This window comes from Leptosomus discolor, chromosome 14 (genome assembly GCF_034619465.1).
Source record: "Leptosomus discolor isolate bLepDis1 chromosome 14, bLepDis1.hap2, whole genome shotgun sequence".
Taxonomy (NCBI): domain Eukaryota; kingdom Metazoa; phylum Chordata; class Aves; order Leptosomiformes; family Leptosomidae; genus Leptosomus; species Leptosomus discolor.
In genome coordinates this window covers 4,442,344-4,458,653 of record NC_141404.1, presented here as the reverse complement: position 1 = coordinate 4,458,653, position 16,310 = coordinate 4,442,344, and the positions used below count along the sequence as shown (strand labels likewise).

Here is a 16,310-nt window from a genome sequence, read left to right as displayed (position 1 = left end):
TACCATGGTGTCCCAGTCCAGGCGGGCAAACAAACAAATTAATGCTAGTGTGAAGATATTTTGCTCTGTATGAGACAAAAATCTCTTAACTGTTCAAGGCCAGACTGACATGGGGATTTTAAATTTTTCCCTCTGGAACGTCTTGGGTCATTTCTCTCCTCTGATTCTTCTTAAGGCTGATACAGCCTGGATATCTTACGTTTTTGTCGGCATGACTAAAGCCCAGCTGGACTACAGTGGCCAGAGCACTTGGTGTGCTTGGGTGAACAGCGAGCTCCACTGCTGTAAGCGATTTTCAATACTTGATACAGTTTAATACCCTAAGGCCTGCTAAAGTAGATTACAGATGGGTATAATACAAGTCAGGGCCAGCTCCAGGTCAGCGATCCCTCTGCAAAGACCAGCTTCAAAGACCAGGACTCCTCCTGCCCCAAGCACAGCCGGTACCCACAGTCCCATTCCTGAACTGATACCTCGGAAAGCCCATTTTTTGAAGCTGACGCTTTGCACCCTCGGAGGGGACTTCTGCGAGGAGGCCAGTTTTGTTTGAATGCACTGGGATTTCCTGGGACTTTTGCACGCAGGCAGCTGGCACCTCTCCTGAGCAGCACACGCTCGCTGATGAGAAAATGGGGACGGACACACACACACACCCCCCCCACCCCCCAGCCAGGGACCATTTCTGGTCAACACTCCCTGACACAGCTAAGAGACACTGAGGCCCTTCAGGGCTAAATCCCAAGAGCTGCAACCGTCTCCTTTGCCAAGGACATCACTAATTCCTGGCGGTGGCTTGATTCCATAAGCGGCTCAGCGAGGTGACTTTCCAGGTCACCAGCTAATTGCAGGTGAAGCGCCAGTGACTGTCTCCAACAGGAGCGAAAGTTGGAAGCTCTGGGGGAAGAAAGGGCGTAAAACGTGTTTGCTCAGCAACCTTGAACTAAGCCAGCTCCCCCCCGGGCAGCTAAAGGGAGGCAAGAAAGGGATGGGTGGCTTGCAAGGATCTACAGCTGAGTCCCGCCGTCTCTGCAGCCTGAGAAATCCTGGTACGTCACCACTGCTGAGCCAGACAGGGGGACGCGCTCAGCCTGGCCCATGGGCGGCTGTTTTAAACCTCCTGGTCACCCCACAACCGCTGGCTATTTGTGTGCTGGAGAGGAGGAGGAGGCAGCCAAGGGACTGATGATTCCCTACACGTCTTCTCCATTGAGTCTTGCCCATGGCTGGTGGTTTCAAGAGCCAGGACATGGCTAAACCAACTTCTCTACCACCCTTCCTGTGACAGGCCCCTCGGTATTTCCCGCACCTCTGTGAAACAACGAGGGGCAAACTGAGCCCTCCGAAACACGACAACAGAGAAACTGTGGTTAAAAAAATCCCCCCCTCTTCCAGCGCCTGGTGTTCCTGAGAGGAAACCACCCGGGGCTCCCCCCTGCTTGCCAGAGTCCGGAGCAGTGAGTAATGCTCGCAGGCTTCCCTGCCCGGCACCACATTCTTTTCTCCAGCATGTAATGGCCCAAAGGAGGGATAAACTGAGCCTTGCTGGAGCAGCCTGCCGAGTAGCTCTGCACGCCGCGGCCTCGCACCGGAGAGGCATCGGGAAGGGTTGTGAAAGGCTCAGCCTCATTTTACTGAGGGGCTGGCTGCCTGCAACAGCAAGTGAAATAGGAAGAAAGGAGAAAAAACAGCCTGCGAAGTGTTAACTAACGAAAAGCCTCGCCTGCTGTGCTTTGGAGCATGAAAATCAGCCTGGCTCCCCTGTGCCCAGCGGCTCTGCACCAGCCCATCGCTCACCCTCTCCCTGTGCCCACACCTCTGCCTGCTTGAGCTGCTCTCAGCCCCTGGCATTTTGCTGCTCTGGGATTTCTCCCTCACCACCACCATCACCTCTTCTGTTCTTTGTGTCTCAACACGTTTTTTCCACAGCGATCAGCGACCATTTCAGGAAAGACTGAAGAAAGGCGCCCCATCTCCCTATTGCCATCATCTCTTCTTGCCTCCTGGCCTTTTTGCTGCCCCGCTCCTACCAGCTCCCTCCCCCAGGAGCTGCCATTGCCTCCTCCTCACCCCATTTCTCCAAGACCTCAGGATATAAGCCCAGTTTGGGCCTTGCTCTAACCTGTTTCACCTCCCCTGTTGCAAACTGGTGCTTCCAGTAACTCATCTGCCCAGCCTAGTGTCTGCAACCTACAGCCCTGCCAGGCTCCTGCTGCACCCGGGAGGGAGGCTGGGGAGATGAAGGGCAGAAACCGGCAGGTCCACCCTGAATACAGCATGATGCCGAAGCAGGATCAAGCCAGGCAGAGGATTAAAGAGCCAATGAAGCCTGTTCCCTGCCTTTCATCTGCTGTGAGCGTGACACAATCAAAGCCATTAGCTCTTCAAAGACGAGCAGGTTGGAGGAGCCTTGGGAAGCCAGCACGCCTGTGAGCGGAGCTCCAAGGTCTGGTCTGCCTGAGTTAGCACAGTGTCACCCGGCTTTGCTCTCCCTGACCTGGCAGCCTTGGTCCCGTCTCCCACAGCAGTGGCTCCAGCTCCCAGGGCTCGCAGGCTTTCCTGTGCCCAAACAGGGTCTCAGCTCCCAGCGCAGTTTTGTGAGGATCCCTTCTGTAGCTGCTCCTTTTCATGAAACTTGCAGAATTTGACCCATCAAACAAGGCTGAAGCTTCACAGAATAGTTCAGAAGCGCAGAGGATGGGGACAGAGCCAAGAAGCCATGCAAACCTCCTTCCTGGCAGAGGCTGGGTTAGAGACCGGTATCTGCACTGCCCACAGCAAGTCCCAGAGCTGTAGGTGTCACTTATGCAAAAGCATCCTCCCTCCCCACACCCTTTTCCCAGCCCCACCCCTGCCCAGCCCAGTGGCCCTGCTCCCTGAAGTCAATTTTTTCCACTTCACAAAAAGACTTTCTCTTGCTTTCACCTGAAAGCTGCTCCACCCAGCAAGCAGTCTGCCAGAGAGCACCTGTCTCCCAGCCTGAACCCAGGCCTCCCTCCCGGGGAAAACCACGAACAGCACAGACAAGCTCAGGCACTTGGTGCAGAAGAGGGGACACTGCCCCACGGAGGGCTGCAGACTGGCCAAAGGAGCCTCACCTAAGGGAGAAACCAGCTGCTTTGGGACACTTATGGCACCACCACCCCACCACTTGCTTTCATCAGGCCAAAGCTGGTTGTACTGCACTGCTAAGGAGCCGCAAGGCAGCGTTTTGGAAGGTGCAGTCAGATCCCCACTAAGCCCAGCTCCTCCAGCAGCTCCCTGTTGCACACAGTGGCAGGATCCAGAGAGCTCCAGCCCAGGGCAGCCATGGAGACCTGCAGGTTCGGCAGGCTCAGCTCTTCCCCCCCTGTATCACCAGGAACCATCTGGCTCACACAGCAGCCAGCCCATCGCACCAGCATCCACCCCCGCTCAGAGCGCCGACCTGCACAGCCTGGCAAGGCTAGATCAGAGCACGTAGTAACTGTCAAGTGAAGATAGAAAACGAACAATCAACACCAGTCAAGCCTCTATGGTGTGCACTTTTATTTGAACTGGTCTTAAGTCAGTGTACAGGTAGCCCCTCCCTCCCCCACATACTGGCACCACTTCTCCGAGACCCTGCGGGGGACTGTTAAAGCCTTCATTCACATCTATCACTGGGGAACACAGCCTGCTTGCTTGACAAATCGAAGAGAAAAAAAGGATCAAGTGTGTTTTGTTTTTAAGGCGGAAAGATACAAAAAGACACTTGTTGGGTTACATAATTTACAGACAAGCAATTATAACCTAACACCAGTAACTGGCATTGGCTCCCTCCGAGCTGGGCTGCTGCCTTCACAGAGGCGAGTAACTTCCTGTAACAATGCATTATAACAATATTTGGAATGACTATTAAAAAAAGAAACAAATGTACAATCAAAGTCCTCAGATGCATTGTAGAACTTTGGGGGCGTTCGCTCCAACATGTTTCATTTTAAGACTGTTGCTGACACCTTCACCGTTCCAGTTTTTTAATCCTGAGTCAAGCGCCAAAAAAAAAACAAATAAAGCCATGCCAATCTCGTCTTGTTTTATGCGCATTTATGGGTTTCGTTTCATCACAAGGGTGTGGGTGTTGGTAACAGTCCGGTTTAGAAGCATTTGCGGTGGACAATGGAGGGTCCGGATTCATCGTACTCCTGCTTGCTGATCCACATCTGCTGGAAGGTGGACAGGGAGGCCAGGATGGAGCCTCCGATCCAGACAGAGTACTTGCGCTCAGGTGGGGCAATGATCTGCAGGGAAGAGGAGGAATGGGTCAGATGCACAGTGCCACACTACGCTCGCTGCCCACGCACGGCCCTGCAAGACAGAGCTGCCCAACTGCCTTATCTAGCCTTGGCCAAGACACCACAGAGTCCAAACAGGCTTAAGACACAACTTCACACACCCACCTCCCTCCTCCCCCAACTTTCCAGCCCATGCTTACACTAATCCCATTATTCATATGGTTGGGTGGATGCCGTCTTGTCCGGAGCAAGGCCATTAAGGCTGGACCAGACACACAAGTATGGTTTCTATCTTCTCTAGGAGGAGTTTAAGCTTACCTCCCCCTCCACCCACTCTGCATTTCAGCATTAACACAGGTGCCAAGAAGTTCCCCTGACTCCATCCTACCTTGATTTTCATTGTGCTGGGTGCCAGGGCTGTGATCTCCTTCTGCATCCTGTCAGCAATGCCAGGGTACATTGTGGTACCACCAGACAGCACTGTGTTGGCATACAGATCCTTACGGATATCCACATCGCACTTCATGATGGAGTTGAAGGTAGTTTCATGGATACCACAGGACTCCATACCTGCGAGGAAGAAGCAGTCTCAAGTCAGCAAGGGCTCAGACACAGCCAAGGAAGCCTGAGGAGCTACTATGGGCAACCAAGAGACCAGCAGCCCCCTCGGTGGGAAGGCACGACAAAGCCATGGCTCTCACAGGCTCAACCTCCTGTTCTACTGTCTCAAGTCCCTCACACAGCTTTAGGCTGTATGGAAAGTGAGGCTACTTGGTGGGACAGCACAGACCTTGCTACGGAGCAGCAACAATATGGTAACTGGCTGCCATGGTCTTCAGGTCACCCTTTACAGAAAGGAACATTGAAGGACACAGGGTATCCTACAAGAGTTGGACTTACCCAAGAAAGATGGTTGGAAGAGGGCCTCAGGGCACCTGAACCTCTCATTGCCAATGGTGATGACCTGGCCATCAGGGAGTTCATAGCTCTTCTCCAGGGAGGAGCTAGAGGCAGCTGTGGCCATCTCCTGCTCAAAATCCAGGGCGACATAGCACAGCTTCTCCTTGATGTCACGCACAATTTCCCTCTCAGCTGTGGTGGTGAAGCTGTAGCCTCTCTCTGTCAGGATCTTCATGAGGTAGTCCGTCAGGTCACGGCCAGCCAGATCCAGACGGAGGATGGCATGGGGGAGGGCATAACCTTCGTAGATGGGCACAGTGTGGGTAACACCATCACCAGAGTCCATCACAATACCAGTGGTACGACCAGAGGCATACAGGGACAACACAGCCTGGATGGCTACATACATGGCTGGGGTGTTGAAGGTCTCGAACATGATCTAGGGAGAGGAAAGAAGGGGTTGAGTCAACAGCAAAAACCAGGCTTCTCACTACAGGTCTATGCCAACTCCATGCAAGTGGTTTTACTTTTGTCTCTAGATAAGAGACTTCACTCCCCCCTCAAAGTCCATGCTTATCTTGCCTGGTCTCCACCCACACCTGCCAGGTCAGAGCCTGAGCAGGGACACCACCACCACCGATCCATCCACATGTCACAGCAAGGAACAAAACAAATGCCAAGTAAACTACAGTACAGTCACTCAAGGCTGGTAAATGGATTAGTGTCTCTAGGCAGAAACAGCAGTTAGACAAGTTGCTAGTTCAGTCTCAGAGAAAGCCAGCTTAGAAGAGCAAACAAAACCTGTCAAGGTCCAGCAAAGAGGAGACTCAGGTCAGGAAAGGAAAACCCTGTAAAGATGGCAAAAAGGGAGAATAGTGGTGAAGGAGAGAGGACAACATGGAAGAGGAGAGGTGACCTGCAGCAACATCTGCTGTAGCTCCAAGCTCCCGAGTTTTACACACCTGTGTCATCTTCTCTCTGTTGGCTTTGGGGTTCAGGGGAGCCTCTGTGAGCAGCACAGGGTGCTCCTCAGGGGCTACTCTCAGCTCATTGTAGAAAGTGTGGTGCCAGATCTTCTCCATGTCATCCCAGTTGGTGACAATACCGTGTTCAATGGGGTACTTCAGGGTCAGGATACCTCTTTTGCTCTGGGCTTCATCACCAACATAGCTGTCTTTCTGGCCCATACCAACCATCACACCCTGAACAACAAAGAACAAGCAGTAAGTACAGCTGAAGGGTGAACCCCACCGCGTGGATAACCTGCTCTTCCCAAAGCCAGGTCACCAGTTACTGTCCCTCTGCTGTCCCCGCTCTTATCAAGGCATTCAGCCAACGGCTCCAACACACGCTGCACAAAAGCTCTGCAGGAGGCTGTGCTCCCCACCAGCTGCGTTGCAGCGCAGAAGCCTTTTGTGTTACAAAGCCAAATAAAACAGCTTCTCGAAGCTCAACGCCTCTAGGGGAAACCGCCTCCACCAAAACCTCCTCTTTTAACCAAGAACATGCCCCCCCCCCCCCCCAGCCACCTACCTGATGTCTGGGGCGACCCACGATGGATGGGAAGACAGCACGGGGGGCATCATCCCCGGCGAAACCGGCCTTGCACATACCGGAACCATTGTCAACAACGAGCGCGGCAATATCATCATCCATGGTGGGCTGCGGGGGAAGAGAAGAGAGACGGGGACGTGAGCATCACCGGCCACCGAGCCCCGTCCCCGCAGCAGCAGGCTGGGAAGGGAAGGCGACGCCGCCAAGGCCTTCCCCACCCATTTCCTTCCTGCCGGCGCGGCACCGCTTCGCTCGGCGCCCGCTAGAGGGTGCGACGCCTTCCAGATTTCGGCTCGGCACGGATTTGGGACAAAGGAAGTCCCTGCGCCCTCTCGCATTATTACCATAAAAGGCAATGGATGGAGCACGCCGCGCCTCGCCGGCCTCGCCCGCCGCCAGCTTTCGGGGGGATGCTGGTGGCCACGCCCTGCCCGGGCGGGTGGGCGCGGCTGCCACGCCCCAGCACCCCGCCGTGTGCCAGCCGGGGGGGGGGGGGGGGCCTCGATGCCCCACCGTGTGCCAGCCAAGGGGCTGGTAATGGGGGGGTGGGGGCGCTCGACGCCCCGCCGTGTGCCAGCCAAGGGGCTGGTAATGGGGAGGGGGCACTCGATGCCCTGCCGTGTGCCAGCCAAGGGGTTGGTAATGGGGGGGTGGGGGCGCTCGACGCTCCGCCGTGTGCTAGCCAAGGGGTTGGTAATGGGAGGGGGGGGGGGCGCTCGACGCCCCGCCGTGTGCCAGCCAAGAAGGGGCTCGACACCCCGCCCAGCTCCGCGCAGCCCCTGCGGGTCACGCACGGTGCTCACCCCGCTGCAGAGCAGCTCAGGGAGCTGGAGCTGCCCCAAAAGTCCTTCCCCCAGCCTCAGAGAGCCATTGCGGCAGGGTCAGCGGTAGCCACCTTGCCCAGCTCGCCAGCCAAGCGTGACCGGGGCTCTACCCCACCAAATGCCACCAGCACGGGGGGGGGAGGGGGGATTAAAGCCAGGGTCTTATGCAATTGCCACCCGCCCCGAGGAGGGCGAGCTCAGCTCCGGCACCTCCGACAGCACCAGTTTAATCCGCTGGCACCGTGCTGGGGGGGGGGGGGGGGCGGCAGCTGCCGGTCCATGTGCCAGCCCCACACCGGGCAGCCTGGGAAGTGTAGTCGCTGCCCGCAGCCTGTCTGCACAAGGGCACCTCCGCTGCCTGGACACACAAGGGGGTGGGGGCTTCTCCCCCCCACCCCTTTTGCATGCAGCTTTTGTTCCGATGCAACAACCTCGCCCTCAGGAGGGGGTGCCGCCCCCCACTCCCCCCTCCTTTCCCGTACAAGAAAAAGCCACCGGAGCTGCTCACATGTGACCGGGAGGTGGGGGACGGTGGACCGCGCCCCTCCCCAACGGGGGGCAACGCCCCCAGGCCCAGCCGCGGGCCCCCTAAACCCCCCCACCGGCGGCTGGGGGGGGGGGGGGCGCCAGCGCCGTGCAGACAAAGCCCCGCACCCCGTTCCCCCCTCCCCTCCCCGGGACACAATAGCCGAGCCGCCCGCTCCCCCCGGCCCCACGCACGGCCGCCAGCAATCCTCTTACGAGGCGGATTAGCCTCACGGGCAGCAGGGTGGGGTGGGGGGCGACACCCCCCTCCTCCTCACGCAAACAGCACCCTCGAGTCATTATTAAAGCGCGATCTCCACGAAAATACTGCGGCGCACGGCGGGCCGGACTCCCCCCCCCCCCCAGCAAACAAAGAGCGCCCCGCGAACGGGCACGCCATCTTCCAACATGCTTAATTAAACGAATGACAGCGACGATTCAGCGCAGAGAGGAGATGCACCCCTCTCTCCCCCGCCCCCCCCTCCCCCCCCCCCAAAATACACCACCCCCCTCCCGGTGCCGCTCACCTTCGGGGAGTTGCGCGGTCGGAGCCGGGGCGGGTGGCGCGAGGCGGTGGCGGGGCGCGGGAAGCAGGCAGAGCTCGCAGCGGCTCCCGCCCGCCGCCCGTCCCGCCTTTTATTGGGCCGCCGCCGCCGCCGCCTCGCCATAAAAGGAAACTTTCGGAAAGCGACGCTCCGATTGGACTGCGCCGCGCCTCCCCGCCTCGTGCCGCCCCGCCTTTCCCGCCGCGCGCGCGCGCCCGACCGCCCCGCCCCGCCCGGCGCGCGGGGCAGCGCCCCCCCTACCCTGCATAGGGAAAAAAAATATTGGGGGGGGGGGGGGGGCGCGCAGCAAATGGGGGGGTTGTGGGTGCAAACACACCCCACCCAGTTTGACTGTGCTTTGCTGGGGAAGGGGCCTGTTGCCCCTGTGGTCGCTCTTCCCCCTCCCCCCCCCCCCCCCGAGGGTCGCGGTGGTCCGCCCCCCCCCCCCCCCAAGGGGAACCGCTGCAACACAAAGCCCCGCGGCTACGGGGGGGGGGCGGCCCGTTCGCCCCCGGGCTGTGCGGGCAGCTGCACCCCCCGCAGGAGGGGAAGAGGGTGCCTGTGGGGGCAACATGGGGCAAGACCCCGCTCCCCACCCCTCCACCCACCCCCTCCGCAGGGTGTAGGGGGGTGTTGGCTCCTGCCCGCTCCTGCCTGCAGCGCTGCCCATCGCCCTGGCCGTGGGGGTGGGCCTGTTGCCTGCAACCCGCAGGGTGGGGGGCAACCAGTAACTCCCAGTGGGTCCCAGCTCAGAGCGGGATGCGGGGCCAAGTTCACTGCTGATGTCAGCGGGGACAGGGCTGCTGCCAGCCCGCTGCCAGGCCTTCGGCCCTTGAACCCGGCCGGGGAACGTCGCGGCCACCTCCGGGCACCGTTAAAGGCCGTGTCCCCACGGCGGTGGCGATACCTGGGCGAAGGAAATGCTCCACCGGCTCTGACTCAGGCACTGAGTCAAGTGGGGAGCCCTGGTCCTTGCTCCCCAGCCTGCCCTGGGCTGGTGGGGGTCACCGCAATTTAAGTCAGATTTGGGCAATATTTGTTTCTGTCCTCTTCGAAGCAAAGCTTGCCGGAGAGGGAGACGTGGCTGCTCCTGCCCGGGCTGCCTTTCTGCAATTCCCTCTTTGGCTGTTAGGATCAAATATTAGTTGGAAATAAAGGCGAGGGGGCAGCGTCCGCGGAGCAGCAGGCAGCAGCGACAAGAGGGCTTTTACGTCTCCAGAGCGTGGTGCGAACACGGGCTGATTAATCGAGTTAATTAAGCAGCCCTGTAAGTAAAGTAGCAGCAGCCACTCGCAATCTGTTGCCGGTTGGAAGCGCGCAGACTTCGGCATGGGGACCTTGAATATCTAATCCCAGAGGTTTGAAAACAGCAAGGACAGGGGAAAAAAATAAAATAAAATTCCCTGGAGAAAAAAAAAAAAATGCTAAAAATGCCTGTTCTCCATGGGACACCCCTCACCTGGCATCGTGGTGGGGGGAGCCAGCCCTGCCACCAGGGTCTGGCAGCCCACACCAGCAAGCTCTTTGTCACCAGGGAGCTGCAGAGATCGCAGTGAGGATGAGGATGGGGCTCCCTCCCTGAACCGCCAGTTGCTCTCCCCAGCATGGGAGTCTGGCTGAAGGGGGGACCCAGGCGTTATTCCACCACCACCCCCTCCCCGTCCCCAGCATTGCTCCCTGCTGTGGGACAAACAAAGGAAGAGAGCAGCAAGAGGAACCTGCAAAAGCCTGCTGAGGTGGAGATTTGCAATTACCTGGGGGGGATGGGAGGAGACGGGACACCAGGCATGGATGGGAACACGGAGCAGACCTTTTCCATCAGACGGCATCTCCTTCCCCAGGAGCACCTCCTCCAGGAGCTGGCGGAGGCACCCCAAAACCCAGCACCTTGGTTGCTCCCAGATGGGTGCTTTGGAAGGGATGGTGTGGAGAGAAGAAACAGGAGCCTTGTGGGCTCTGCAGGGCCACCCCAGGGCCACGCCTCATCCCCCAGGGCAGAGGTGACCACGGGGATGGACCTGCCCTGCCAGGTCCCATTTTGGGACCATGCCATCCCCTCCACGCTGGAGATGGCTGTGGCGATGGAGCAGGGATAGCCCAGCACACAGGGGCTGTCCTCAAGGGAAACCCTCAGTGGAAGGAGACCCAGCCTGGGCGAGCTGGGGTTTCTGCGGGACCGTGCGGGAGCGGAGCCGCCTTCGCATGGTCCTTTCCCTGTCACCTCAGGTGGATCGTGCAAGATCTCTGTATCGCAGCTTCCCTTGCAGAAAAATGGGAGTCATCGCTGTTAATTACCTACCTCACGGGGAATTAATTAATGTTTGCACTCCACTTTGAAAAGGCTGATTATTAATTAGAAGATTATACGTCAAATAAGGGGAGCCACAAGGCATGGGTACAGCTGATGGCCCTTGCGGGTGTAAAGCGTGGTCCACGAACATGCTGATAAGGGGTCTGCGGAAAACAGCAGCTGGAAAAAGTCCTACGATAGCACTGGGGTGGTGGATTGGGGATGGGGAATGTCAGCAGGAGGTCAGGACCAGGTGGGGAGACCACCGTGGCTCCTGGGGGGGTCTCAGTCAGCTGGACGGGGCATCAGAGGGATGGGGTGCTCCGCTCCGCTGCATCCTGGTGAACCGGTCGGGTGGAGCGGGGCTGGGGAGCCATGGATGCAAGACAGCCCATTAGGCCGGGAGGGGAATTACCGGGCAATTAGCGTCTCTTGATTATCGGACTGAATCAGAAAGCAATCAATCCATCAGCATCCGGCGGGCAGTAACCCCGGCCCCGCGTCCCCTGGCTTTCAGGGGCGGCGGGATTTGGCCTCGGCGGGGCTGGCAGGATGTGGCCCGCAGCACACGGCCGGCTGCCACCGCTTCCTCCCGGCCTGAAGACGCTTGGATAGCGAAGCCACCAGCCAGGCACCGAGTTCACCACCCAGACCATGCACCGTGGTGACGGACCAAGCCAGCTCCACTGGCCGTGGCTTGGGGCTCCCCTCCCGTCTGTTCCTGGGGTGTCGCGAGAGCCGAGAGGAGAGAAAGGGGAACTGAGCAAAGAGCTCCCCAGCTGTCATGTTACCCTTGGGCAAACATCGCAGGCTCCCGAGTTTCCCTGTTTTGCTTCACTTCTCCCTGCTTGTCCTTGGTGCTCGGCTCGCCCCGGCTCCGGACAAAACTATCCGGGGGAGGATCCTCCTGCCCTTCGCTGGCTGATACGGCCGGGCTTGAATTTCTGCACTTGTGGGACAACATGCGAGCTCTCCTTTTCCACTCGCTTCTTCCACCCTTTCCCCTAGAGCAGAATCCTTTTGCTCATGCAGGGATGGCGTCTGCTGCGCATTTGGGGAGAGGAAAGTCAAGGGAGGGAAATAATCCCAGAGCTTTTGGGGCTGGCTTGAAGTTCTACACATCCCCTTCAGCTCCTCCATCGCTGCCCCTGCCATGTGCTCGGGCCTCCGCTCTCTCCCTCCTGCTGTCGTGACAATGAGAAAAGAGGTGGAAACTTCTGAAACCAGCCCAGTTGAGTTAAATCACCCTCCTGCAAAAATCACAGAGGTTTTTCGGAGTGCTGCCTTTCTCCTCCCTTCCCGCTCCCTAAAGGGAAGAGAGAAAGGCGCTGGCCACATCCCCTGTTTCACAGGCATGGGGACCATCCCAGCACCTTCCTCTTTTTCAACTCGCTCCTTGCAGCATCAGCTGCGATGGGAATTTGCAGGAGGTAAAATCTAAGCAAGAACCGCAGGCCCATCTCTCCCTTTGGAGACATTCGGGGGCCTCACCGCAGCCCCCACCTCTCCCTTTACGGGGACACATTCAGCATTAAAACCTGAAGCAAAACAGACCCTGACGTTTTCCTGACTCGTTGCGTTGCACCCCCGATGCTAAATCATCTCTGATGAGCTGCAGACTCTCCTCTCCCCCCTTTAAGCATCACTCGCCACTCTCGTACATCCCTCCCTGAGGTTCCTGCTCCTTTGTATTGATCCTCGAGCTCTCTCTGATTTATCAGTGCCCTTTGCAGAGAGAGAGGAACGCCTTTCCCTCTGCAGACCTCCACGTGCAAGGGACCATTCTCCCCCGACCTGCTGCATCTGCATGGGTGGCTAACGGTGCACCCAGTATCTCTCCCATCCACCCCGAAGGTAAATCATTATATTGCATCACGCTGGAAAATTGTATGAATTCACCACTTTCCATCTTTGGGGCACTGATAGACAACCGGTTTTGCTGAGGCTGTTGGAAAGGACACAGCCCTGCCCAGTAGCAGAGGTGGTAAAGGGGACACGTGCCTGCTTTACAGCCTGCTCTCCCTGATAACAAGACTTTGCTGGAGGGGTTGAAGCCCTGAGCAGTGTATTTTCTCCACCCGTTTCCCCAGCTGTGCATGTCCTCGCTGCCTCCAGCCCCATCTCTCCGTGCCCCTGTGCCTTCCCTAGCCCCTTCGTTGCACACCCACGAGCTGATCCCTGCGCCAACATTTCCAGATCACGATGCTGGCCCCAGGGTCCCCCACCCCACGCAGGCAGCAGGAGACCCAGGGCTTTGTTCCCAGCCTTGCAGGCAGCCGTCAGCCCGTGCCTGGGCTGGGGGACCCACTGCCCACCTCCATCCTGGCCCCCAGCAGCCGTGCCACCCTCCCACCCTCCCCGGGCTGAGCTGGCTCGGCTGGAGCAGAGCGCAGCCCGCCCTCCCCTCACTGGTTAAATGTGCTGCTGGTGCTGTCTTGGTTGACCTTGACAGCAAGAGCCAGTGAGGCCCAAACCTTGAATTGTTTTCAGCGCAAGGTCATTCCCCAGCACAGCACGATGATTATACCGGCCGCAGCCAGACACCCAGGGCGATGGTGGGCCGGCTCCCAGCCACCCTGTGCATCTTTGGGGTCTGCTTCTCCCACGGCGATGGGACAGGTATAAGCTAAGCCCTACACTGGCCTCTTCCCGTGCACGAAGAGCTTCCCCGCGGAAGAGCAGGACGGAGAGCAGCAGAGCCCTGCCACTCCAACCAGGCCTGCTGTCAGCTTCAGGGGATATTTCCTCCAGCTAAAAACAGAAGGGGAAGAGAAAAAGCTGATTCTCCCTGGGTTTTCTCTGCAAGTCTCAGCCCTCTAGCCCCGCTCACCCCACCCACATCGCCTCCCAAATGCCACTAAATGACCCCCCCCCAGCCATGATGCAGCCCTGGTGGGGGGACTTTTCCGCAAAGGATGCTCCCGGGGTTCGGTTACCTGGCCTGCCAAAAGGCTCCCCGCACGTGTTACACGGCGCTATGCCGAGCTGTACGGTGTATTTGCAACTGCTTCTTAATTACTTTGAGAATTGATTTTCCTCGGTCACTGACGATAAAGGCAGGGAGGCAGCTGGATGGAGTTTTCCGCTCGTACCGTACCTAGGAAATGAAACAGATCCTGGGCTACCCAAGCGCGCCGGGAAATTCGCTTTGATCTCTGCTGGGCTAATGGCACTTTCCATCTGGGGGATTCAAGCCTTTGGCAGAGGTGACCTCTCCCACCTCGGAGAGGGAGGGAAGAGCACTGCCTTTGTTTTCGGTGAGGGAAACAGAGGAGCAGAGAGCTGGGATACCCGTTACCCCCCGGCCGGGATGGCTCTCCCACCCGTGCCAGGTAATACAAAGCACTTCTGACTCTGCAGGCGATTCTGCTTTGGGTTTGGGGGAATAATCCCCGTTTATCTCCAGCAATAGGGGTCACATTGGCTTAGTGGTTAAACGGAAGAGAGGGGTCTGAGGCAGCCGTGCTGTGCTGCTGGGGCAGCCCTGAGCACCCACAGGCAGGGACCCCCGCTCCTTTGGCAGCCCCAGCCCCGCACCCAGCTCCTCCGCCCATGGGCGCAGGGATGCTCGGGGAACGGGCAGGCAAGGCGGGCTTTGCCCATTCCTAGAAGGAGAGATGTGGAGGCACCCGCTGGAGCCACTCTGGACTCTGTCCCAGCCCCATCCCTGCCCGGGCTGGCCCCTGGCTTTGTTTGCGGAGCCAGTTGTGAGCCCTGACGCAAGCGGCTCGCCCCAGGCGGGGAGCTGGCGATGGAAGAGTGGGACCGGCTCTTGTCAATGCCCCATCCACTCCCTGTTCTCCTCTGGATTAAAATAAACCCTCAGGGGTGATTCAGCCTGTACGGAGCACTCAGCCCTTTCACAAGAGCCACCAGAAATTAAAACCTAGCTGCTGTCTGTCTCCCCCTACCTTGGCTCCCCGCAAGGGAGGAGGACCAGGAGGTTTTCACCCAGTGCCAGGCTTGTTTCTGGTCCCCGTGGCAGGGATAACAGCAGGGTGATGCCGCTCATGACGGGTGGTCGGCGGGGGAAGGAGAGAGCCCGTGTGCTCCGTGGAGTGATGCTGCTCCCAACCAGCCCCTCTGGTCCAGCCCTCGCCGAGATCTGCAGGAAACCCGGGGGCAAGCCAGTGAGCTTGCAACAATATCATCCCTCCGATATCATCCAGAGGCCACTCCGCTCACAAACTGGGGACAAAATGAAACCACTGCCAAAAAGCTGTGTGCAGAGGCACCAAACCCCGCTGCAGCCCATAGCCCCCAGAGTTTCCACCCCTCACTCGAGACAGTATTTCCTCGTGTGCTTTGTTTGGCTCATTTCACACATTCCTGCTGGCAGGAGATAAGATCTCAAGAGAAAGACAAACAGAAGCTGTGGGTGCCATGTGCTGGCTGTCACTCCCCTGATGCGTTAAGATACGCTGCCCGCTCCTCACCAGCTCTGACCTGGGACTAGTCAGGACACCCCGATGTTCATCCCACCGCGGGCTGGTCCATGGGATGGAGATCTGGAAGGGAAAAGTGTGATGGGACTTTGTGTGTTGCCAGGTCCCTCCTGCTCCCGAGGAGGACGGGAGACCTCTGCTCTCTCCTGGCGCTAAGGTCCCTTTGCCACCCTCGGGTGCCCTCTCTGCTGTCCCATGTGGGTGATGGCAGGCATCGAGCCCCTCCAGGGTAGTGGAGAATATTTGAAAAATGTACTTAAGTCCCATTAAAACCTCGAGGGCTCGCAGCTTGCAGGTGGCACTCACTGGAGCAATGGCACTGCCCTGGGGACTCCCCACTAGCCCTGGCCCAGGCATCCCCCGAGGGACCCCGTGCTGGCACGTGCCGGATGGTGTATGAGCACATCGCTCCCTCCTCCAGCCCTTAATGATAAATGGGGTTAAGACTCCCACATTCCTCCTCTCTTCCCTTCCCCACACCAAAGCCAGAGCCGTGGGGGGTTGCAGAGGTAGCTTCCAGACCTCCTCCATCGCTGGAGCACCACGGGCAGCAGAGCACCAGAAGCAGCCAAGCAGATACAGGGCCCCACCAGGGCCATGGTGGGGCTCAGATGGAAAAAGGGCTGAGACACAAAGAGTGGCTGCTCTGTCTACAGCTTCTCAGCCCAAGGAAGAGGCAAGCCAGCAAGCAGAAAACCAAGGAGTGATTTTCCTTGGTCCCAATACCACTACCCATGGCTGCGAGACGGCTGCAAGGCACCTTTCACTCTCGGGGAGCCCTCGTTCTTGTTTTGCAAGAACTCAGTGGCGGGGACAAGCAAGAGGAACCTGCAGTGACCAGCTGTGGTGCTGGGAATGAGGAAGCAAAGGGCAGCTCAGGCCCCAGCACAGCCAGGGCTTGGTCCTGGCAACAGCCTGGCAGGGCAGGGGGTGTCCCTGCTTCACCGCGGCATCGCCCGGCTCGGGTCCCTCGCTCG

At 58.4% G+C, this 16,310-nt stretch overlaps 1 protein-coding gene across 1 annotated transcript; it reads right to left on the bottom strand.

Moving 5' to 3' along the window:
* Nucleotides 1-3,510: 3,510 nt before the first annotated feature.
* On the bottom strand, nucleotides 3,511-8,639 carry ACTB (actin beta). The gene is made up of 6 exons (XM_086473010.1): nucleotides 8,581-8,639; nucleotides 6,684-6,812; nucleotides 6,113-6,352; nucleotides 5,151-5,589; nucleotides 4,639-4,820; nucleotides 3,511-4,256 (listed from the first exon to the last, which is right to left on the bottom strand). The coding sequence occupies exons 2-6, from the start codon at nucleotides 6,804-6,806 to the stop codon at nucleotides 4,113-4,115; spliced, it is 1,128 nt and encodes a 375-aa protein (XP_086329136.1). The 5' UTR covers nucleotides 6,807-6,812; nucleotides 8,581-8,639; the 3' UTR covers nucleotides 3,511-4,112.
* Between the last annotated feature and the right edge of the window lie 7,671 nt (nucleotides 8,640-16,310).